Source organism: Anolis sagrei, chromosome 1, assembly GCF_037176765.1.
Source record: "Anolis sagrei isolate rAnoSag1 chromosome 1, rAnoSag1.mat, whole genome shotgun sequence".
In the NCBI taxonomy this organism is placed as follows: domain Eukaryota; kingdom Metazoa; phylum Chordata; class Lepidosauria; order Squamata; family Dactyloidae; genus Anolis; species Anolis sagrei.
This window is the reverse complement of record NC_090021.1, coordinates 267,693,212-267,717,136: the sequence shown is the minus strand read 5'-3', so window position 1 is coordinate 267,717,136 and position 23,925 is coordinate 267,693,212. Positions and strand designations below refer to the sequence as shown.

The 23,925-nt window shown below is 39.2% G+C and overlaps 1 protein-coding gene across 6 annotated transcripts in view; it reads left to right on the top strand.

Moving 5' to 3' along the window:
• The window catches only part of SHANK2 (SH3 and multiple ankyrin repeat domains 2), a 410,725-nt gene that overhangs the window by 49,504 nt on the left and 337,296 nt on the right, over positions 1–23,925 (top strand). For all 6 annotated transcript variants that reach the window (XM_067462710.1, XM_060765238.2, XM_060765278.2 and 3 more), the window contains exons 2-4: positions 8,581–8,809; positions 15,057–15,260; positions 16,830–16,901. In XM_067462710.1, coding sequence (XP_067318811.1) covers positions 8,606–8,809; positions 15,057–15,260; positions 16,830–16,901 — 480 coding nt within the window. In that variant the 5' untranslated portion in view covers positions 8,581–8,605. The remainder of the gene's footprint in view (positions 1–8,580; positions 8,810–15,056; positions 15,261–16,829; positions 16,902–23,925) is intronic.

Below are 23,925 nucleotides of genomic sequence, written 5' to 3'. Positions count from 1 at the left end.
GTATACAGCACTGTGTCCCTTCATTATATTTTCATTATTTAATAAATGAAAGACAAGCATTTCTAAGCACCATGGCACTATCTTTCCATGGTGGTGCATGTCGTTATGTGCCTTTGTAAGCTAGAACATATGCTAATGATAATAGTGTGTGGTAACATTGTGAGCTAACTCTGTGAGGGAAGAATGCAATAAATATACCCCACTGGTTGATGAACACTTTAAACAGTTAAGAACAGAGAAGCACATGTGAGGATGTAAAGTTTTCTCCATACTGTGGGAGAAAACAAATACTGTATTCCTCCACAGTATTTCCCCTATATTCAAATCATCCCGTGCCCCCCCCCCCCCCCCGAATTTCCTCTAGAACATTTTAAGAGATTAATGTACCAGGAGTAAATTGCACAAAATCTGTTCATCACCCCTTGATCCATCACGGTCCCAGAGATGGTGATACATTATGTTATAATCATAATGTAATATATTTATACCTTAATTTAGGGTTTACAAAGAGCAAGTGCACTACAACTCCCATGAGTTCTAGAAGCCATAGCTGATAGTGAGGGATGTTGGGAGTTGCAGTCCAGTAACATTACAAGCACATGCAAGATTTTAGTTACTACAAAAAGGAACATATAATAAGAAACTTGTTTGTAATTAGGTATTTCTAAGCTCTTACAGGGTTGGAATCTTTTATCCATATATTATAATGGTCTCATTTCCCGTAGTTACATCCTATTTGGATTACTCTAACTTGGTCTGCTTGGGACTGTCTTTGAAGAATGTGCATAAAATTAAGCTAGTCCAAAGAATCATAATCATCATGTTAAAGGGACAAAGGTATGCTATCTTGTGATGATAATGAATATTTCTTACTTAGCATAAGTGAAAGCATAGGGTCTACTCACAATTTTATGATCTTCTCTTAGAGGAAGTACATTATCTTTTTTTCTTGTGATGATCAACTTGCCTTATAAATGTCGGTTCTGAATTTTATTTCTTCAACTTTGTATTGACTTTGAAAACACTTTTCTCTGACATTCATTGTGTCCTTTACTCTCTCTAGCCGAAAGAGAGAGATTGAAATCAGTAAATCATAGGAACAGATATGGTCTACTGGACATGATCCATAAAACTGACAATTATTCTTTTCTCTCCATGGCTGTGCTAGATGGGAATAGAGGTCAGTTGAAGAATAGTGAAAAGAATGTGTGTGTGTGTGCATGGTTTTTTCCCCCCAGCCTCTTGCAAATGGCAAGCTGGGAGCCAACAGGAGGCTAATGGCAGCAAGATGGTGAGTTGTTGAGTACATTAATAACACCCTATTTGAGGTGATAAGGATCTTGAATTTGTGATATTTGTGATTTGTTATATTTTTGGGTTTCATTATAGCATTTGAGATACATGTTCTGGTACAGACTTGTAGCTAGGTTTGACTTTGGATATGTGGCCAAACCAGTATAACAGGAAAGGATAAGTCCAAAGTCACTGAAATAATGAAAGGTAAACAGGAAGAGTTGGGATAAGAGTATAAAATATATGTATTTTTGCACATAATATATATGTATGTAAAGCTACATAACAAATATAATGAATCAGTACAATATTCAATTATTCAATTTAACATCACAAAGCCCATACTATAAGTAGAAGTTTGGGAGAACATCTATAGAAGATAAATAATGTATTGAATGAAAAAATGGTCCAAGGTAATCTGATTTATTATTTAAACAGAAGCCAGACATGTTTTAACAATCAATCTTCATCCATGGCTAAGGTAAATCCTATATTGTGCAATATTTTATCCACCCAAAAAGCAACATTAGAATATAGATTTATAGAAAAGAAAAAAGGAGGCGCACAAGTCACCCTGCAGATCTGGTCCCATCTTCTCTTCCTATGTGCCATACGTTCCTGTTCCCAACAGTACCTCTTTTCCTTTGCCTGGGGCAAAACAGATATTCACAGCACACAGGAAGAGGAAGATGAGTTGGATCTGCTAGGCGGGCAATGTGGCACACTGGTCAAGCTCCTCTTGTTACCTGTGGGCCATGAATGTCTGTTTCATCCAGGCAAAGAGAAACACATGGTTCGCCCATCTTCTGAACTGCCACCATGCTCACCTCTTGAATATGTGGCTACTGTGTCAACTTCAGGAGGCAAGAGCTCGTGGCACAGGCTCACAAATAATCAAAACTTTCAGCTTGAAAACTGCAGAAGTGGAAGAACAACTGTGTACCATATTGATTTTGGTGTTTTTGTTAGTCAACTACATTCAGTTCAATGAATGAAAAAAAACAGAAATTGAAGTTATCTGGCACAAAAGTTGATGTTTTATGCAACCTATGTATTTATTTTTCACAATGTTTACTTTTATCTCTTCATTTAGTTTGTATCCAGTTTTAATCACAAATAGGAATATGCACTTTCGACAAAACAGTATAATGCATAAAAGGAAATAAGGTATAACAAAAACGAGAAATTAAAATGCAGCACCCTTGCAGTTAAAAGCCCTTTCTCCAACAAGCAAGGTCAGTTGCCAAAGATGTGCTCCAGTAACAAAGTCTGTCCCTGCTGGCAGAAAACATAATTTTTATTACATATTTGTGACATTCATTTGTGTGCCCTGCCAGTCTTTAAATGTTGCTGAAAATGCCAGTCTTTAAATGTTGCTGAATGAATAAAAAATAGTAAGCTCAGATGCTCAGTGCCAGCAGGATCATAGGGAAAACAGGACAGTTGAGGAGTGAGGCACACCCAGGGCTTAAAAACATAAAACACAATGTTTCTCATAGACCAGAGAGGACTGAGAATGCTTACTGGCCAAAGAACACTGGCTCTCTCTGGTGAGAACATGGAGAGGAATGGAATATTTTGAAGAAGGCTTGATTTCCTGGATGGAGGCCACAGTTTTAACTACGGCTGTGTGAAACAGTAGAAATCTGTTCTGTTTTCATTTCAAATTTCACCCCCCCCCCCCAGTTCTGTTTTCGCGAAGATTCTCCCCAAAACAGAAATGGAACTCATGGTTCCAAATACGAATCCAAATGGCCACCCCACTAATCTCACGGAATAATCCCAAAAACAGAACTGGTGTGTGTGTATGCATGCGTGTGCGTGTGTATGGAACCAGAAAAAAGAACAGATATCTGCCATTTCACACACATCTAGTTTTAACCTTTTGTTGCTGGTCCAACTTCCAAAAACCAGTCCATAACAGCATGAAACCTTGTGACTTTAAAATTTTACAGTAATATCACATATTGGGTAACATACAGAGATGCTGTTCAGATGTAAATATTACTTCAGATCTAACATTAGAATTATGCTTTTGATAGTGATATCCAAGTTGTGGAATGCTCTCCTCTTGAGTTGGCCATGATTGTGTTTCATTCAAATCCTGAGTTCAAAACATAGCTTTTTATTAAAGGTGTGGCAAATATTTTAAATCAATCAATCAATTTTTTAAAAAAAAATCTGGCTCAAGTAATGAGCATTTGTGAGAATTGCTGTATATGTATTGGCCGTTGAAGGAGAGTTGTTCTTCATAGGCAGAGAGCACTATGTCTTCATCTTAAGTTCAGTCCCTGCTTTCTTGTTCTTTCCTTTCAAGTTGTCTTGGGATTAGGCAACTCTGTGAGCAAGAGGCCTTCAAGAGCCTTAACCATGAGAACACATGGCTATGGCTTCCTTGATTGAATCAATCCATTTTAGGATTCATTTTCCATATGGAGGACCTACCATACATTTTAGAAATTGCATGGTGAAGTGTTTGTTTCCTGTTAATATATATAGAGAAAGAGCATCCCAAGTGACACTGGAGAGCACTCAGGGAAGGCAGATAAACATGGAAATATGACAGGGTCTTTTTGAATAGGATTTGATTGGGGATTTCTCACATTATTTTGATGATAAAAATATGGAAGCAACTGTTAATCTCTTACAGACGGCGGGAATAATATTTATGACTCCTCAGTGATGAAAGAGGGAGATAACCGCTATAATGTCAGGTTAGTTTGGGATTATAGAGTTATGTTTAGCATTTTATCCATATTATAGTATACATTTAAAAATGTCTGAAAGCTATTGTTTTAAGCAGATTATTTACTCTTTCCGTGATGTTATCAGAGGGTTCCTTCTTTATACACGTAGTCAATAAATTTTGTTCATGGATATTGTAATATTTCCGTTTTAGAATTGTATTGTTTTTATAGGTTTCTGTGGCCAGATCTTTATTGCGCTTGTTTATCCTGAATGTTGTATGAGTACAAAAGAAGGAAATATGCAATGCTTTATTTTTTTCCTGAAAAATAAAGCATAAATTAATTATTGGATTTCATCATCTTAGAAGGAATTCCTAGAACCTCTCTTTTGAAATATATTTGACTGTAGGTTGAGTTTCACAAATATTTCCTTCTACTAGAAAAAGAGCAGAAATGGGAAATTAATACACTTCAGTATATAGCCATGTATAAATATGTGAGAGGAAGCCACAGGAAGGAGGGAGCAAGCTTGTTTTCTGCTTCCCTGGAGACTAGGACATGGAACAATGGCTTCAAACTACAAGAGAGGAGATTCCATCTGAACATGAGGAAGAACTTCCTGACTGTGAGAGCAGTTCAGCAGTGGAACTCTCTGCCCCGGAGTGTGGTGGAGGTTCCTTCTTTGGAAGCTTTTAAACAGAGGCTGGATGGTCATCTGTCAGGGGTGATTTGAATGCAATATTCCTGCTTCTTGGCAGGGGGTTGGACTGGATGGCCCATGAGGTCTCTTCCAACTCTTTGATTCTATGATTCTATGATTCTAGTGTGACTTTTACTCTGAGAATCTAGGCTTTCAGCAGAATACCTTATATTAATGGAGGTTTTTGCTTTTTTGGGGGGGGGGGAGGGGCTTCCTTTGTATTAAAAATACAGTTGAATTTCCATGTGCCCTTTCCTTTCTGATATTTGTGTATCCAAGTAATGGCAAGTTCTGAATGTCACCAGTTATTCTTGAATTAAGTAATAATGCATTGCTATTATTATTATTATTATTGTTGTTGTTTGTTTGTTTATACTCTGCTTTTTCTCTCCTCAAGGAGACTCAAAGTGGCTTACATTAAAAGCATTTCAATATAATTTATAATCTACAAATATACAAACATTAAAACAGAATTAAATATCAATGGTATTTTTAAAATTCACAGTTAAAATCAAATAAAAACTTATTCATAGCTAAAACCATAGCACCCCCTGACTTGATCTTAAAAGCCTTCTTCTTTAAAAGCCTGCCTGAATAAAAAGGTTTTAACTTGCTGCCAGAAGGTCAGCAGGGAGGGGGCCATTCTGGGTTTCCTGGGGAGACGGGAGCTCCAGAATCGAGGGGTAGCCACCAAGGAGGACCTCTCTCTCATTCCCACTAACTATACAGTTAAATACCAATTGACTCTCAAAAAGGTTCTTTAAAATGATGAAAGAGGAAAGATTTGTAAGGTCACTGTTATTCTTAAAGGCTATTTTAAGGAAGTTTGTCAATGCAGTTTAACTACTACATCCATGAGCTAAAATTGTTCAGATGTATCCATGGATTCCGCATCCATAGATTCCACCATCAACAGCTTGAAAGCATATATATTTTAAATTGATTTGCCATTTTATATAAAGCATATCATTCTCTCTCTCTCTCCACACACACACATACATACACACACACTTGGCTATCCACAGATGTTGGTATCCATGGGGGTCCTGAAACCAAACCACGGTGGATGCCAAAGGAATATGAGAAGCTGTTAGAAACTCTTTGAACAGAGTATATGGGGCAATTATATCATTTGTGTTGTCTGTGAATGGTAAACCTGAAAATCCCATAGTAGGTTCACCTTAGAGTTACCATAAATTGGAAACAACTTGAAGCTGCATAGCAATAACAGCAGTCAAGGAGTATCAGATGTTGGTTTTTACTTCAAAATGCCATATTTAGAAATGTGAAGCATAACCATATTCATTTTAGTTGTTTTCTATGAGGTTTGGAGGTCCCCTTCAAAAATAATTTTTACATCAAAACTGAGAAATATTGCATAACTCAACATACTGTATTATGTTGCATACATGTGCTTTTACCAGTGCTAAAAAGATACTTCTTTTGAAGTATCATGTGAGCCGTTAAAAAAAATTGTTTTGTTTTTTTTCCCTTCCTTTCTCCCAAATGAAATTCAAAGTGGCTTGTGACGTTTGTTAAAAACAGAACATTTAAGGCAGTATGAAATATGAAACCTCAAAACACATTAACACATCAGTTCAATTAAAGCTCTATGTTGAAGACATTAATATTTGAAACAATTACAAACAGCAGAATTGTAGCATGGATCCCCACCTTTTCCTGTTCCTTTTGGCTTTCTGATCTTTTTTAAACAGTACAAACTGACCTACAGAAATGTAAATTTGTGCAGCTGGTATTGTGGGAGGATGGATAACTCTGTGAACTGTTTGTGCTTTTTATTGGCTTACAGTACTTTGGAGAAAGGCATTAATCCACAGCTCAGTGGAGCAAAAGAAAATGAAATGCACACTGAAGGATTGCTCTCCTAAAAAGGAAGCTATCATAAATTGGCTTCTTCTCAAGTATATGGTACTTGAAAGCAATAGTTTAATGTTTATTATTACTTGTGAGTTAACCTGTTCCAAGTAACAATATGTCAGTATCAGTGAATGGTGTGCAAGAGATACAAACGATGTAATTATCATATATTCAGTACCATCACTTGAATGTGTCAGGCTGCTGCTACAGATAAGGTCATCTTGCAAAGTTGTTAACAAATATTACACACAGCTGCAACTGCTGTTTTAATTTTATAATATTTGTTTTTTTTTCTGTTCTCAGACCAGCCTTACAAAATGTTACATTATTGTTATAATTAATGTGTTTAAAAGGAAAATTGAAAAGTTATGGTGGGGAGATTCTGAGAAATGATCCAATTTCAGGTATTCAATAATCATTTCTGAGAGGAAGCAAGATTGTGGCTGAAGTCTGTGCCTTTGACTTAACAAATGTTAATTTTGAATGTCTTTGTAAACAATGCTTATATAAACTTGTTCATGCATGCCAACTGTGTAGTTCTTACAAATTAATCCACAAAGGTTTGTCACTTCCGTTGTACAGTAAGACCTCTGTATCTCTAAGGCACATGTGTCAAACTCAAAACTTGCAGCCCGAATCTGGCCCACCATGCCATTTTATGGGGCCCTCCAGATGCTGAATGGGAACTCCAGTATTCCTCATCATTAGATGACATAGCTGAAGCTGGTGAGATATAGTAACATCTGGAAGGCTGCAGTTCTGTTTAGTCAGGATAATGGATAGGATTTCTGGCATTAAAATGGCCTTTGATATTTCTTCAACCTCAGAGCCACAAGTTCTGTTGGGTTGCAATTCTCATTATCCCCAGTCTGCCAGATGGATAATCAAAAGTCATGGGAGTTATCGCTCAGTAACATTTATGGGACCAAATTGGGTAGAAACTAAAGAACACCGACCACTATGTAAATATATATATATATAGTTGGCCCTCTGCATCCATGGACTCTCCATCTATGGATTCAGTGGCTATTCAAAAGCAAAGATAAGGCTAATGTGGCCATCAATGAAAATGAGTTTGATACCTCTGATCTTGGGAATACGTGCCTGTCTGGACTGTGGTTGCCTGGAACTTCTGAATGCCTTTAAATTAATAGAACCATGAAATCATTTGAAAGAAATCACAAGGGCTAGTGACTTTATGGTAACTTCTGGGGGGAAGCATACCATAGAAATGCATGGAGGACCTAGCAAGTTCCTAGAGAAACAATTCTTCTTTGGGCACAAGTAAGTGAAACCAGGGATATAGGTTTAGTAATTATGGGGCCTTACTGTATTTTCTGAATGCTTGAAAGGGGTTGCTACTGTTCCTTGCTTCAGATGACACAATAATGTTATTATGGAAGTGAAAGAACTCCCTGGAGAAGAAAACCCGCTTTTCTAACCTCTAATCTGCATTAGTTGTGGGGTATGAATAAACTTCTGATTGGATTAATCATGTGGTTTCATCCAATTTGAAGTAATAATGGGGTTGCTTCTGTCCTTTTGAATTGTGGGCCCTAATGGTCATTGAACAGAGGATGTGGACTTCCATATCCAAGGATATAGTTTTTACTGATTATCCCCTATTCTTACAATGTTCCATCTAAACTTATCAGACGGAAACACACATGAGCATTACATCTGCTCCCAAATGCTGCTATGTGTTACTTCCTATGGGTATGTGATATTCTTCAATCTAATTTACAGCTTTAGCTGTGAAGAAGGAAGCTTGGTGCTCCTGCTGTTTATATGCGGAAGGTTTTTTCCTGAGTATTTGCAAATGACACAGGAAAGGAACATTTCTTACTCTCACCAATATTTTGTTAAACTTCAGGTGTGTTTATATCTCATTGATCCTTTTCAATCTTTTAAAAAGTTGGGATAGAAAGAAGTGGCTAAAAATCAAACAGCCCTCCTTCTCTGGTTGCTGAACTACATCCACATATTTACCTTTACTAAATCATGTTATCCTTTGTTTTTCAGCCAAATGCATTAAGAGTTGCTGACTATGCCTCGAAGTCCAACATCAAGTGAAGATGAGATGGCTCAGAGTTTTTCAGATTATTCAGTGGAATCTGAGTCAGACAGCTCCAAAGAAGAAACCATTTATGATACTATCCGGGCCACGGCAGAAAAGCCAAGCAGCAGGATGGAGGATGCCCAGAACAACACATTAGTGATAAGGATTATAATACCGGACCTACAGCAGACGGTAAAGAGAACTCCATTAAAAGTTTATTGACCAAGATCATAGAACAGTCTGGTTTGTAGTAGTCAATTAAAGTATGCTCATACTTTGCAAGGATTTTTTAATGTCAAACACATGTAGACAGTGTTTCTAAAAGGTGGGATTACAGAATCATACACTGAAGCTTAAGGGAATAGAAATAGTATTGGAAAGACATCATTAAGAAAAATGAAATGCATAGTTCACTTTGTGCATGGTTGCCTAATAAGCAGGCTCCAAATCGTAACAGCACACATTCCCTCCTTCACTTGTTTTTAACAGAACAGAATAGTTACCTACAATATGAAAAAACCATCCTCTTCTGTGGTTTTATTATGCACATATTCTTTCTGCTCTTTAAAATGTTCTAAAGGACCTTTTGAAAGGATTTAGATAGAGATTTTGTGCTCTTTTAAAAATCTTTAATGAAATGTGAATATTCTCTGAATTTTTAATAAAGACAATTTTGATAGTATTCTTTAGGAGCTTTGAAACTGAATAGACTTAGCAAAACTCAAGAAGGAATGTGTTTTCCTTCTTATAAAGTGGACTGAATAAATCTCGTTAGATACAAGAGAAGTGCTGGCCAAAATGTATAAAGACAGCTATTTTCAGTTTTAGCAATGCAGTTGTGCTTTTTCCAGTTGCATGCTGTGTTGCAAGACTGATCAACTTTAGTTTTTAATTGTTTTTTAAAAGAAAAGAAAAGAAATCTTTGCAGACTTCAAAAAGAGGTCAAGGAATATGTTTTGAGTGGCAGTGATATTTTGCTAAATGCATTGTGCAATCTACAGAAAAATTAAAATTTTAATCTTTGTCTGGTTTTGTTTAGGTTCTTGTTTGTTTCCCAACTGTCTGTTGTGTTACCATATATCTGCTATGTTATCATTTAATTTTAATAATGTATTACTATTTTTGATATAGATGTGGATTTGTTTTTGGAATCTAAGTGGGTTGGTATTTTTTTCTTTGTCCAGTCTCTTTATGGCATTGAATATTTGCTGACATTTGGTAATTTGCCAACATTTGGTAATTTGGCAGATGGTAATTTTGTCAGCGCCGATTGTGTTTAAGTGCAGGCCAAGGTCACCCAGTGTGCCGATCACCACCAAAGGCTTGTGCCAGAGCCTTTGCAGTTTAATCTTTAAATCCTCATATCATGTCAGCTTTTCCAGTTGTTTCTCTTCAATCCTGCTGTCACTTGGGATTGCAACATCGACAATCCATACTTTGTTTTTTAAAACGATTTTGAGGTCAGGAGTATTGTGCTCCAAAACTCTGTCTGAATTTGGAAGTCCTAGAGGAGTTTGACGTGTTCATTTTCTTCTTCTTCTTATTATTATTATTATATATGCAACTGTGGACAGTTTTACACTGTCATATAATGGCAATATAGAGTCACATTAGTCTAGGTGTGTCCGCACAATGTACGCAGGCGTATGCTAGTTAACCCCGCCCATCATTCGAATATCGGAACATCTGTAGGGGTGCTTGTTTTTGGAGTTCCCCCACCTCGCTTGTTGACTGCTGCTTCTGGCCATTTATTCCATCAACCCACTTTGTTTGGGATTGATTATATTACCTTTAAGCTGTTTTATTGTATTTATATTTGAATTGTTCAATTGATATGCCATGTTTATTACTGTATGGTTAAACAGACATGTTAATTGTTTAAATTGATATGTCATGTTTATTATTTTGTATGCCGTGGTCTGTAAACCATCCTGAGTCCCCCATTGGGGTAAGAAGGGTGGGGTATAAATGTAGTATAATAACATAAAATAATAAAGTAAACTGCTTAATGCAGCTGCATCCCGGGTTAAAAAAAAACACAAGGAAAAGTCTGGATCATGCTCTAAGATTCTGATTTCCCATGGGATTTCCCATGGGTTGGGACAGTGGGAACAGCCATCCGGGATCCCTATGTGGGATCGTGTCCCCACAGCCATTGTGCACTTCTCAGGCAGCCTAGGGAGGAGGCTGTCTCCCTCCCTCCAATTCCCCTTCCCTCCAAAAGGACAAAAGAATCATCACTTACCAGATCTCTGTTCTCTCTACTTTCTTATTTGTCCCATGTAAGTAAGCAAAGCAGTTTGAGAAGAATGTGCCCTCTCCCCTTCGTCCAAGCTGCTGGGCTCATTCAGGTGGGACACACCAGGAGTGTTTTAGTGTGTGTGTGTGTTGGAGGGGGCACGATTAGGGTGCATGGGGTGTTTCCTGCCTCATTTCTAGCCACTGAAAGCAGTTTCAGCTGTGGGGCCGCATTTCCACCTCCAAGGCTGCTGATAGTGCCTCTATGTAGCCATAATGCATCTCTCAATTTCATATTATTTTGAGCAGTATTATGCACCTGTTTAGAACTGTCCTAAATTCAGAGTAAATGAGAAGGAAATTTAGACTGTAGAGATTTAAAGTTAAACACGTTTCAGTTCCGTTGTGTTTAGTGAGAGAATTTAGATTCTTAACTCTTCTGTTTACATCACTTCATATCCAATGTGCTTAAATTTGCCTAGATCATATCCTTTGTATTGATGACTACAAAATAATTATATCACCATGAGGTCTCAGGTTCACATTAGCCTTGCACAGGATTAATTATTTGGGATTATTTTTGCAGCTGCTCATATTTGCATGTTATGTATTTCTGCTAGATGTCACAGTCTTCTGCTCTCCCACCACAATATATTGCAATATATGTAATAGTTTTTTCCCCTTTTGCTGGAAATTATCCATTTGAGATAATAACAATTATACGGTAGTTCTATCCCCCCTTTTTCAGCCTGAAGGCGACTCAAGACAGCTTACAAATTGGCAGCAATTTGATACCACAACAGTCATAAAATGCAATTAAAAAATATTCAGCACAACATTATAAAAATCCATACAAAAAAACCATTAAAAACATATAATCACCAATTATGTCTGAAAGTTGATGTAGATGGAATAAATATTTATCTCTAGCTAGGATTCAAAATGAATCTGTCTGGACACAGACGCCTTAAAGGGCCAGACTCAGAATTAGTTCCAAAGTAAAGTTTATTAAACAAAGAAAAGGGGCTCAGAGACACTTAACTCAGTGTCTCTGGCCAAACTCAAAAGCAGAAACCAGTCCTGGTTCAAAAGAGATAACTGAAGCAATAATCCGGATTATCTGGAGAAAAGAACCGGATTAAAACAAAGCGCTCTGAAAGTTCCCCAAAATAGCACAACAAGTAAACAGTTAACAAACAAAAGGGCCACAGGAAAGAGAGCGTAGTCAAATGAAGTCCGAGGTCAAAGCAAGCCGAATTCCAAGTAGCGAAGTTTCAAAGTCCACATAGTCAGCGTCATAGTCAAACCGGTCTGAAGTCAAAAAAGGGGAAGTCAGCACTCACGGGAATCCAAACCAAGTCAAAAGCACACACGAACGGAAGCAGCAACCTGTAGATCCAGGACCCAATGCTAACACGAAATAGGCAGCGACAAGAACCCAATGCACGAACCAACACCTTACCTTCTGTGAAGAGCCCCCATTTCAGAGCCTCCTTTTATCTTACACATCATCACCGTCATTATCCCTTGCAGCTGTTCTTGATCCCACATGTGAACTCCTACTCCCATCCCTCCAAGTCCTCCATCTTCTGTCAAGACTTAGATTGCCCCAAGACTCAGCCGTATTCCCTGACTGCCAGTCCTCATTACCAGAGAATCCTACAAATGTATCACTGGTTGTCGGCTCTGCACATACAGCTTGTACCTCTTTTACCTTAGTGCAGTCCAATGTGTCATCACCATCTTCATCACTCTCTAACCCATCACCCCCAGAGAAACCCAAGAATGACTCCTCATCTGTGGGCGCATTAAGTATCTCCCGGATCCTCTTCCTTTGTTGCTCCTCATCAGACTCCTGCTCCTGAGTAGTCCTTTTCCTTCCCTTAGACCAATCCATGATGTTTCCTTCCTCCTCCTCACTTGTTGACCCATCATCCCCAGAGAAACCCAAGAATGATTCCTCATCTGTGGGCATATTAATATCTCCCGGATCCTCTTCCTTTGTTGCTCCTCATCAGACTCCCTCCCGAGTAACCCGTTTTCCCCTTCTAGTGTCTACACTACTGGTAGCATTGTTACCCGCAGGCTCTACTACAACAGAATCTCTGTTTTCATCTATATCTCTAACTTGGAAAGTAGGAAGTTACTCAAGTTTTTGGGGGGTAAGTGTTTGTAGTTTCTGTGGAAGTTAGGAATGTAGTATAGTATATTTTACATGTAGTGTGTAGTTTCAATCTATAGAAAACTAAAAATAAAATATAAATAAAAATGAAATTTGAGACAAGGCAGCAGTCAGATTTCTTTATTATTATATATCTTTCTTTTTTATGAGTTGTTGTTTTTCATTTCTTTTAAATTAAAAGTTGCATGGATAAGAGGAGCTTAACCTCCAAACTGTCACTCAATGTCTCAGCACTTTTCTTCCATTCATTAGTGTTCAGGGGGTAGAATATTCTTCTCTGCACCCCCAATAAAGTAAAAAAATAAATAAAGAATCTCTCCTCACTGTTTTATAACCAGATAAGGAAGGCACATAAGACGAATGGAATTGCAGCCATTGTATTTGATTTGACACTGAGAGTTCAGTATTTCCCAGAAGTAAAAGGGACATTCAATTGAAGAGTTCTTTTTTGATAGAAATTTTTAAAAACTGTTCTAAGTTCTTGTTTGAGATAGAGTATAGTCAAAGGAATTCCATAGTAGAATTATGTCTGTCAGAAAGTATATTTGCATATCACTGCATTAAATGGGATATCTGCCTGGAGGTTAATAAGGACTTTTCAATACGTGTGGCAAGGTGAAGACCGTATTTGAGCAAGGTTGAAGTTACTTTCACATACAGTGGAATACAAATATTCCTTCCTCTTCCATCTGTTATTTTCCTTTTTCAGATAGCTTACGTAAGAAGCTTGTTTTAGTAAGATCAGATCTCATTTCCCCTTCTTGACCATATGGAAGTGAAGCACCTTAAATAAATTATGTACACAGTCATATAGTATGTGGCACATATAGTATGTGTTCCCTTCTCAGAGAAAACTTAACTTCACTGGTCTTGTAGATCCAGCAACATGTCTTCTCAGCTGCTTAAAATAGAACTTATCGATTTTTTTAGTTTTTGCATATTCAAGACTTTTTTGTGCATAGCCTTTTTTTTAAAAAAAAGACTACTACTGTAGTACATCAAGTGAAACATCTAAGCACTTTCTGCTTATTCTGTTTGATTTTAAACCAAAACCAGCTTACTTTAAAAAAGAACCACCTTAGCAACTTCCTGTATTTAGCTAGTTTTGCTAAAGGAATTATGGCAGTAGGATACTGTAGTATGCTGATGAATCTGAAAATGCTACATTGATCTTTTCAGATGTTTTCACCTATGTCTTATATAATATTTACTTTTTCTTTTCTTTGTGTCTGCAAGTACACATTTCTCTGAAGATAAAATATATGTTGACATCATTTCTATGGTCATTGAATATTGATAGAATGAGAAGTAAGACCATCATCATTATCTTTGACCTTGGATGGGTGCCCTGGCTTCCCAGTTAAAGGGTGCCAAGATGAGGTCAATGATTCAATTCTACCAGCCTCAAAACAAACTCCCCCTCTCTAACTTTATATTTCCATTTCAATCTCCAGTTTGTTGTCATCTGTTTAGCAGTATGGGCATTGTTCACAACTAAGAGCTATACCCATTGTAAATAATTAGAACATAAGCAATCATGGATGATGACTTGGTGGTGATGGTGCTTCTTGCCCAAGGTGTTTATTATCTGATGGTCCAAATTTAATTCATCTTGCCACATTAAGAGCTATTATTTTCTCAGTGTGCAACACCATCAAACTGTATGCTTGTAGACATTGTATATATTCAGGGGTCCCCATACGTATCATCTGGTTGATTATTTTTGGCAAGAGTTTATAATCATATACTTTGTAAACAGATTTGGAGACAAATTCTGGAAGCTTACCATAGAATTACCTGAAGAACCTAGAAAATTTCTTGAGATGACATATTTTTGTCAGATGCAGGTTGATGAAGCTACAGCAACTAGGTATGAGGGTTGTACTGTATTTTTTTTAAAAAAAAATAATGGAAATAATCATACGTCTGATGCATGAATGCCAATAATGTTCATGTGTATCACTAGATTTTGTGTATACTAATTGTCTTATCCTGTTCTTTTTGTGTGTTGTTTAACAGAAATGTATTAGATTCAATCCTGAAGCTTCAGTGTGGGTAGCAAAACAGCGAATTCTTTGCACATTGAATCAAAGTTTGAAAGATGTTCTCAATTATGGCTTGTTCCAGCCTGCAAACAATGGGAGAGATGGGAAATTTTTGGATGAGGAACGCCTTCTTATGGAATATCCTCAACCTATTAATAAGGGAGTTCCATCCTTGGAGGTACTTTAATAAACAGCCTTTTATTTAAAATGTGGACATTATGATATTCATGCAATGGAAAAAGCTGTGGATAATGAAACATATGTTGGGAAGTGCAACATATTTTGTAGAGTCGTTATAACCTAGAACAGTGGAAGAAGGGAAGATTTATTGTGCTAGAATATAAGGAAAAGGAAGCTCAAGATGTTGCCAGTTATATAGTTTTTGAATCTCATCTGTTAACTAATTTCATGGCTTTCACATTTGTTCTAGGGTACCAACATGGTTTAAAAATTCAGTTTCCTATTATCTTTCTAATACATACTTAGCAATGAAAGTATTACACACTGTGTGTAAATTGTTTGCAAGATTTGGGCAGATAGCACATTAAAAATAATACACATCTTTAATAGTAGTCCCACATCTGTTAGACTTGATCTCCCCCTGTTCTAATAAACTGTACTATAGAAGTATTGTTTCAGTGGTGACTTTAATAGAGCTTTAGAGATGAGGAGAAAATGGAGAGAGCAAGTGGGTTGCCACTAGAGTGAGAAAGGGACTGGAGGAACAAAAGCTTATTTTAAAAATAAAAATGATGATCCTTACCCAGCATTCAAATACATTTTTAAAATAAATATATATTGCTTAGTCAATATAATGAATATCTTCAACAAGATGTTGAGGTTTTAGTCTCCCATCTAATGAACAGCAGTCTTTTTTCATCTTGGTTTCGGCTACTAATGTAGCACAATTTTTGCATATTTAGATTTCAAACAACAACGGCAGAAGGACCATGTTTTCACTTTATAAATAAACTTAGTTGATATGCCACAATTCAGGAAACAAGTCTAAGTGTATTGAAAAGTGTTTCTTCTGAGTGAGTACCAGGTAACAAAAATATGCAGCTCTCAATTATCCTTCAGTTGTGCTGAAGAAGTCAGTGACTTATGACCTGTAGAAAAAGCCAAGGTTGAGGAATGGTACTAAAAACACTGTTTTCTGTTATTTCAGGCTATTACAATTCTATCATATATTTATGTTCAGGGAGTACACTCAAATTGGAATCTTTCTCACCCATAAGAATCTCTCATGAACATCTCTATATGCAGTATTCTCCAATGCAAGATAAATGGCAGAATCCAATTAAAATTAAGCATTTTAATTGATACTTTAAAATTGAATATCCCATGGAATCTGCTTCAATTATAAGGAGCACTTGTTCCCTTTTCTTTTGTCTAAATTAGTAAATGTAGAATCATGAATGAACTCAATATAAGAATATAAGAAATGAAACAAACAAAGGATAAAACAATATGCTGCTTTCTCAACAGATGAGAAGTCAATTTTTAGAGTGTGGGATATATGGATATAAGTAGATGTATATGTGGCTAAAGGGTAACTATGGATGGGTTTCGTTAGTCAAAGATTCAGTTGTAAAGAACAACTATTGCAAACCATTCTTTATGTGATTAAACATTAAGCAATTGCTGAAATGTTTTCATTCCTTGATTATTATATGAATTAATCCTTTTCCCACAAGTACACTGTTTCTGAAATGAAAAGTAATACTCTGGTACTGTTTCCTTTCAGTTTCGGTACAAGAAGAGAGTATACAGACAATTGAATCTTGATGAAAAGCAGTTAGCTAAGCTTCATACAAAGGTATGTCCAAATGTCGTTCTAGGACATTTTATAGTCATTTTTCTATTTTAATTCAAATCCTTTGGTTTTATTAACAAACTAAGAAAATTATAGGGCAGATTGCAAGATAGATATTATTATAAAATGATCTTGTGCACATGTATTCATTTATGTACAGTCATATAATTAATATATTCAAAGCTTCTAAAAAGTTCTGACAATATTTGCACATTGTTGCCCGGACAATAAATTCTTCCTGTAACTATAGCTTAATTGTAACCAAAGAAGGCGGACCTTGGCCAAGCTGGCTCACACAAAAGCACTGTATGCTGTGATCAATAATATAATGAACTAGTAGAGCTGTCTCGTGACGTTCATGGGAGTTTGGCATGCAAAGCCCCTATCAAATTGGACAAACAAGAATATAGCAGGGTTAGTGCAAAGCTCCTAATTGTTTCCCAGGCAGTTGGGGGACTCCCCAGATAGCAGTGAGTACAAATAATGTATGTCAGGTTGCCTGACTTTGCTGATGCTTCTTACCTCCCAAAACCTGGGACCATGTAAACCTTAATGTTAAAGTGTTAAAGCAATGCCCAGTTTGTTCTACTTCTCCCTTGACCATAGGTTTCTCTCTCTAGTGAGAAAACAGAGGCAGGCAGCTACTTCTTATATGCCCAGGCACTCCCTCCCCCTGCTTCTTAGCTTATAGAGATAGAAAATAGACTACGTTGAGGTTTGATGGCCATTAACTCAATCTGCATTCCTATTTTGTGGGTTAAAGAACCTGAGTCAAGTGCCTGAGTCTGCTTTAGAAAGCAAGAGGAAATCAGCCAGGAGAGGGCAATGACAAATCTTCAAATGATCAAATCCACAGTCGTCAAAATAGTGAATGTAGAGAACCATATGTATGACGATTATAGTCCACAGATCTGGTGTCAGTGGGGTGTTAACTCTTCAGCATTTTAGTCTGATTTGTCGAAGTTGTCTAAGGTGTGAACGTTTTCCAAATAGGTTCAGCACCTTGGACAGGTCTTTTAAAGTTCCAACCCACACCTTGAATAGATTCACACACACCCACTATTTGTCATTGATATTAGTCACTATCACAGAAGAATTAGAAGTATGTGAAAGGTAGTAATTAAAACATACATGGTAAGTCAAGAAAAATGAATCAAAAAGCCAAATCAACATTAGGCTGCATCTGGTATTTATGCAAAGAATTGCTCTTCCTAATGAATGTGTCCAAACATTTTGTGATACAAATCAGTTTTAGTTCCAGCTGTAATAGACACAGGGCTTAAATATCCTAAATCCCTAGATTAATTTGAATATGTTTTTATGGATTTTGACTGATTTTTAAGAAATATCAATGATACTTAATTTTGTTTTAATGTTTGTATATTTGTAGATTTCAAATTGTATTGAAATGCTTTTAATGTAAGCCACTTTGAATCTCCTTGTGGAGGGTATAAGTAAACATAATCCTGTAATAATAATAGTAATAATAATAATAATAATAATAATATTAGATACATTGTATCAAATTGAACTTGATCAATCAATATTTTATAAGTTACATTTATTAAACTGGATTTGGGCATTTAGTTTATTTTCATTTTAATAGCTCCTCTTTGTAGAAACTCTGTTAGCTTAGTAGGCTATCTGCCTTCATTAGGTTACCAGTCTTTAGAGTTTCTTTCCTGCACCTCAGAATGACAAGCCTACATTGGAACTTTCAAACTTTCTTCAGTTCAGTGTTGGAGTGAAGAGTCCAAAAGCAAGATACTTCCCTGGTGAAATCTGTCTCCCATGAAGGCTCTTGATCCCCCAACTCCTTTAACTTGAGGTTGTCTGACACAGTCTTGCTACAATTCCCTGTTACCTCTAGAACAGTGGTTCTCAACCTGGGGTCCCCAGATGTTTTTGACCTACAACTCCCAGAAATCCCAGCCAGTTTACCAGCTGTTAGGATTTCTGGGAGTTGAAGGCCAAAAACATCTGGGGACCCCAGGTTGAGAACCACTGCTCTAGAAATAGTAATTATTTTATAATCTTCAGCGGATGTTTGCAATAGATAGGTATGGAAATAAAAATAATATCCCTCTGGAAAGGGAAAATATATAGGTTTAGCAGTAAACCATGTTGGTCTTTTTGCACTTTATTAGATGATACAAATTTGTGGGGACTATTCACTGGCAGTTTCTTCTCACTTGTGAATCTGCAAAGTGATCTTGTAACACTTTAGAGACTATTTTACAGAATCAAGTTGAAAGCAAAAATATCCTCCGAGAAAGTGGACTTAGTCTACGAAAACTTATCTTACTAACTTGTTCTCTCAGATGTCTCTAAGGTGTTACAAAATCCCTTTCTGTACCAATACTCCAAATTAACATTTATTTATTATTATTTATTTCCGTCACTTTTACCCCGCCCTTCTCACCCCCGGGGGGGGGGGGGGGGGACTCAGGGCGGCTTACAGAGGAAGGCACAATTCGATGCCTTTATCACATATACATACATATATAAACAAATTAAACAATTACAAATTAAAAATTTAAAATCATCAATACACATTAATACAGTAACACAGCAGTAGGTTAATCCTGAGTTCAGCGTTCGAAGTTTCATAAGTCCATTCCATCTCGACAAGTTCCAGCTCGTCATTAGGTTTTTCTTTAGCTGCCCGGGTGTCCAAATGCCTGGTCCTATATCCAGGTTTTCAATTTTTTCCTAAATGAAAGAAGGGACGTTGCCGATCTAATTTCCCCGGGGAGGGAGTTCCACAGGTGGGGGGGCCACCACCGAGAAGGCCCTGCTCCTCGTCCCGGCCAACCTCACTTGTGATAAAGGCGGGGTCGAGAGCAGGGCCTCCCCAGAAGATCTTAGGTTCCGAGGTGGGACGTAGAGGGAGATCCGTTCAGACAGATACACTGGGCCGGAACCGTATAGGGTTTTATAGGTCAAAACCAGCACTTTGAATTGTGCTCGGAATTGGATCGGCAGCCAGTGGAGCTGACACAACAGGGGGGTGGTGTGCTCCCTGTATGTCGCTCCGGTGAGCAATCTGGCTGCCTCCCGCTGGACCAGTTGGAGTTTCCGAGCAGTCTTCAAAGGCAGCCCCACGTAGAGTGCGTTGCAGTAATCCAGTCGGGATGTAACAAGAGCGTGGACCACCGTGGCCAAGTCCGACTTCCCAAGGTACGGGCGCAGCTGGCGCACAAGTTTTAGTTGTGCAAAAGCTCTCCCGGCCACCACCGAGACCTGGGGTTCCAGGCTCAGCGATGAGTCCAGGATCACTCCCAAGCTGCGAACCTGTGTCTTCAGGGGGAGTGTAACCCCGTCTAACACAGGCTGTAACCCTATACCCTGTTCGGCCTTATGACTGACCAGTAGGACCTCTGTCTTGTCTGGATTCAATTTCAATTTGTTAGCTCTCATCCAGTCCGATACAGCGGCCAAACACCGGTTCAAGGTCTGGACAGCCTCCTTGGTGACAGGTGAGAAGGAGTGACAGATTTGGACATCATCTGCATAGAGATAACATCTCATTCCGAAACTCTGAATGATCTCCCCCAGCGGCTTCATGTAGATGTTAAATAACATCGGGGACAAGATTGAACCCTGTGGGACTCCACACAACAACGGTTGCGGAGCCGAACAGGTGTCACCCAATAACACCTTCTGAGTCCGTCCCTCAATGAAGGATCGGAGCCACCGCAAAGCAGTGCCTCCGAGCCCCATCTCCATGAGGCGCCCCAGAAGGATACTGTGATCGACGGTATCGAAGGCCGCTGAGAGGTCCAGCAGAACTAACAGGGACACACTCCCCCTGTCCAGCTCCCTGCGAAGATCATCTACCAAGGCGACCAAGGCTGTCTCAGTTCCATGTCCCGGCCTAAAGCCAGACTGTGCCGGGTCTAGATAATCAGTGTCTACCAGAAACCCCTGGAGTTGTGTTGCCACCACACGTTCCATGACTTTGCCCAAATAGGGGAGATTGGAAACTGGCCGATAGTTGTCGAATTGAGTGGGATCCAGTGATGGTTTCTTCAACAGCGGTTTTATCACAGCTTGTTTTAGGCTCACTGGAAATTTTCCTTCCTGTAAGGAGGCATTAACCATCACCTTCACCCACTCCGCCAAACCCCCTCTGGCTTCCTTGACCAGCCAGGATGGGCAGGGGTCTAGGATGCATGTGGTGGGTCGCACCTCTCCAAGGATCCTGTCCACATCCTCAAGCTGAACCAATTGAAACGAATCCAACAAAACTGGACAAGCAGATGTTCTCGTTACATCCCCAGAGACTGCCATTAACATGACGTCAAAGCCTGACCGAATCCGCTCAATTTTATCCGTGAAGAATCGAGCAAATGCTTCACAGCGGGCCACCGAGTTATCCGAGGCCTCGCATTTTGGCGGGTTTAACAGGCCCCTGACAACTCGGAAAAGCTCAGCCGGACGATTCTTCGCGGATGCAATATTGGCTGTGATGGATGTTTTTTGAGCTGCCGCTATTGCCACACAATAGGACCTTAAAAAGGCATTCAGGTGTGTTTGGGCCGGATTGGTGGGATTCTGGCGCCACACTCACTCTAGCCTCCTTCTTTCGCTTCATCGCTGCCAGCTCCTCAGTAAACCAAGGGGCTGGTTTAGCTCGGTTACTCGAGAGGGGACGTTCCGGAGCAATTGTGTCAATTGCCCTGGTCAACTCCCTGTCCCAGCGAGAGACCAGAGCATCGACAGAGTCGCCAGCCAAGGAGGTGGAGAAATCCCCAAGAGCCATCAGAAAACCATTTGGATCCATAAGTCTCCTGGGGCGGACCATTCTAATGGGTCCACCACCCCTGCGGAGGTTCGAAAGCACAGTTAGTCTAAATCTGATCAGGTGGTGATTGGTCCATGGCAATGGAGCGATGGTCAGCTCCTCCACCCCGTCACCTTCATCCCACCCCTGCGTAAAAACCAAATCCAAAGTGTGTCCGGCACTGTGGGTGGGACCAGATATTAGTTGGGACAGGCCCATGGTTGCCATGGCGGCCATGAAGTCCTGAGCTGCACCCGAGAGAGAGGCCTCGGCATGGACATTGAAATCTCCCAAGACCAAAAGCCGTTGGGAGATCAAAGCCATGTCCGAGACCACTCCCGCTAGCTCAGGTAGGGAGATTGTAGTGCAGCAGGGTGGTCGGTACACTAACAGAATCCCTATCCTGTCCCGGTCACCTATCCTAAAGCCGGCACATTCAAACGATGATGTTTGTGGGATGGGACGCCTGATCAGAGGGATAAACTCCTTATAGACCACTGCGACTCCTCCTCCCTGCCCTCCAAGCCTTGGTTGGTGCTGAACAGAGTAGCCTGGTGGACAGAGTTGGGAGAGGTTAACCCCTCCCCCTTCGTCCAACCAGGTCTCTGTTATACAAGCCAGGTCAGCATGTTCTTCTTGAATTAGATCTTTAATAATGGCAGTTTTTCCATTTACCGACCTGGCATTGAACAGCACCACCTTTAACCTGGAGGGACCACCTTCCTGGCATCTCAGTTGTATCTTGTCAGGAGGATGTTTTGAAGCTGCCAATCTGTTTTTGCTAATTTCTGGCCGAATTGTAGATTCAATTTTTGGAATTGCCAATGTTCTGTTATAAATTTTTGGCCGAATTTGATTTTTCCTTGAATTGTTAGCATCTTTGGGGGTAGCCAATCTATTATTATGAATTTTGGGCCGGAATGAATAATTTGCTCTCCCTTTCCCGTATCTCCCTCTACCTGTCACCACCTCTATGGCGGCGCCCCCACCCATGGATCCTCCCCCACCCCAGGGGGCATGTCCTCCATTTCCATCTCTTGTTGTTCCATATATTTGTGCTTGATGATAAGTGTAGTCACATGTAATTGGATCTTGATCTTCCCACCCCTTGGAATTACCTGTTCCTTCCAGTGTATTAAAGATGGTAAAGTGCATTAGTATCAATAGCAGCAGGATAGGTGTTAATGGTAACATAGGGGTAGGGTAATTGATAAACCACAATGTATGCGATTACTTCCAAGGTACCTGTGGCTAGATCCAAAGTGACTGTGCAAGACCCTGAGCCGTTGTTTAAAGTGCAACACAGTTAATCACAATTAGTTACAATTAATCACTCAGCACTTGATCATGGATTTGGATATGGGACCGGTTTTCTACTGGCAAGAGTTCTGGCAGATTAGAAATCTAAAGTGCTCAATGTAAAGTGGTTTAGTGCTATTGTAGTTCTAAAGTGCAATGTTAGTGCCTTCTGGACTAAGTCCGCAATCGACCTTCAATCAGGACAGTCAGTTCAAACAATAGGAGCCCAGCACTTTGGGTCTGTGGAAAGCAAGCCGGCACCCATTGGCTGGGTCCCCAGTTCTTCTTGGCTGACCTTAGGAGGAGATGACCCAGTTCACAGTATGATGGTAGCCGGATGTTGAAGACAACAATTAATTAACACTAGTTATCAGCACAGATTCCAGACTGCGTTGAATGATGTTACTTGCACAGTTTGGGTTGAACCATAGAGGGCAGTCTATGCTGATTAGCTGGCTAATTCTCTGGAAAGGCCAGTAAACGCTGAGTCATGGACACCCAGCAGCCCACACTAATTTAGACAACTAGTTAACCCTAAAATACACCAAGTAATAAAATAAAAATAAAATAAAATAAAGTAAAATAAATTAAAACAAACCAAAAAGAGAAATAAAAATATAGGAATAAAATAATAAATCAAGATGACGATGAGCCACAGCAGCAGCAATCCACACGAGGAGTCCTCCTCTTCCCCTCAGCGGCGGTGATGGTTTCCTTCTCTAGTGGTGGCTCCTCTCTCTCCTCCCCGATTCCGGTAGCTCCAGGGTAGTAATAGCAGCAGTGTTGGGGCCTGAAGTAGCAATGGAGGCCCACGCCGGCCGCTGAGGCAGAGTCAGTCTGCGAGGTGGCGGTAGCGGTAGCGGTGGCGGGCCCTCTCCTGGCTAAATCTGAATTCTCACATATGGCTTTGTGATCAAAATAAACTGAAAAATAACCTAAAAT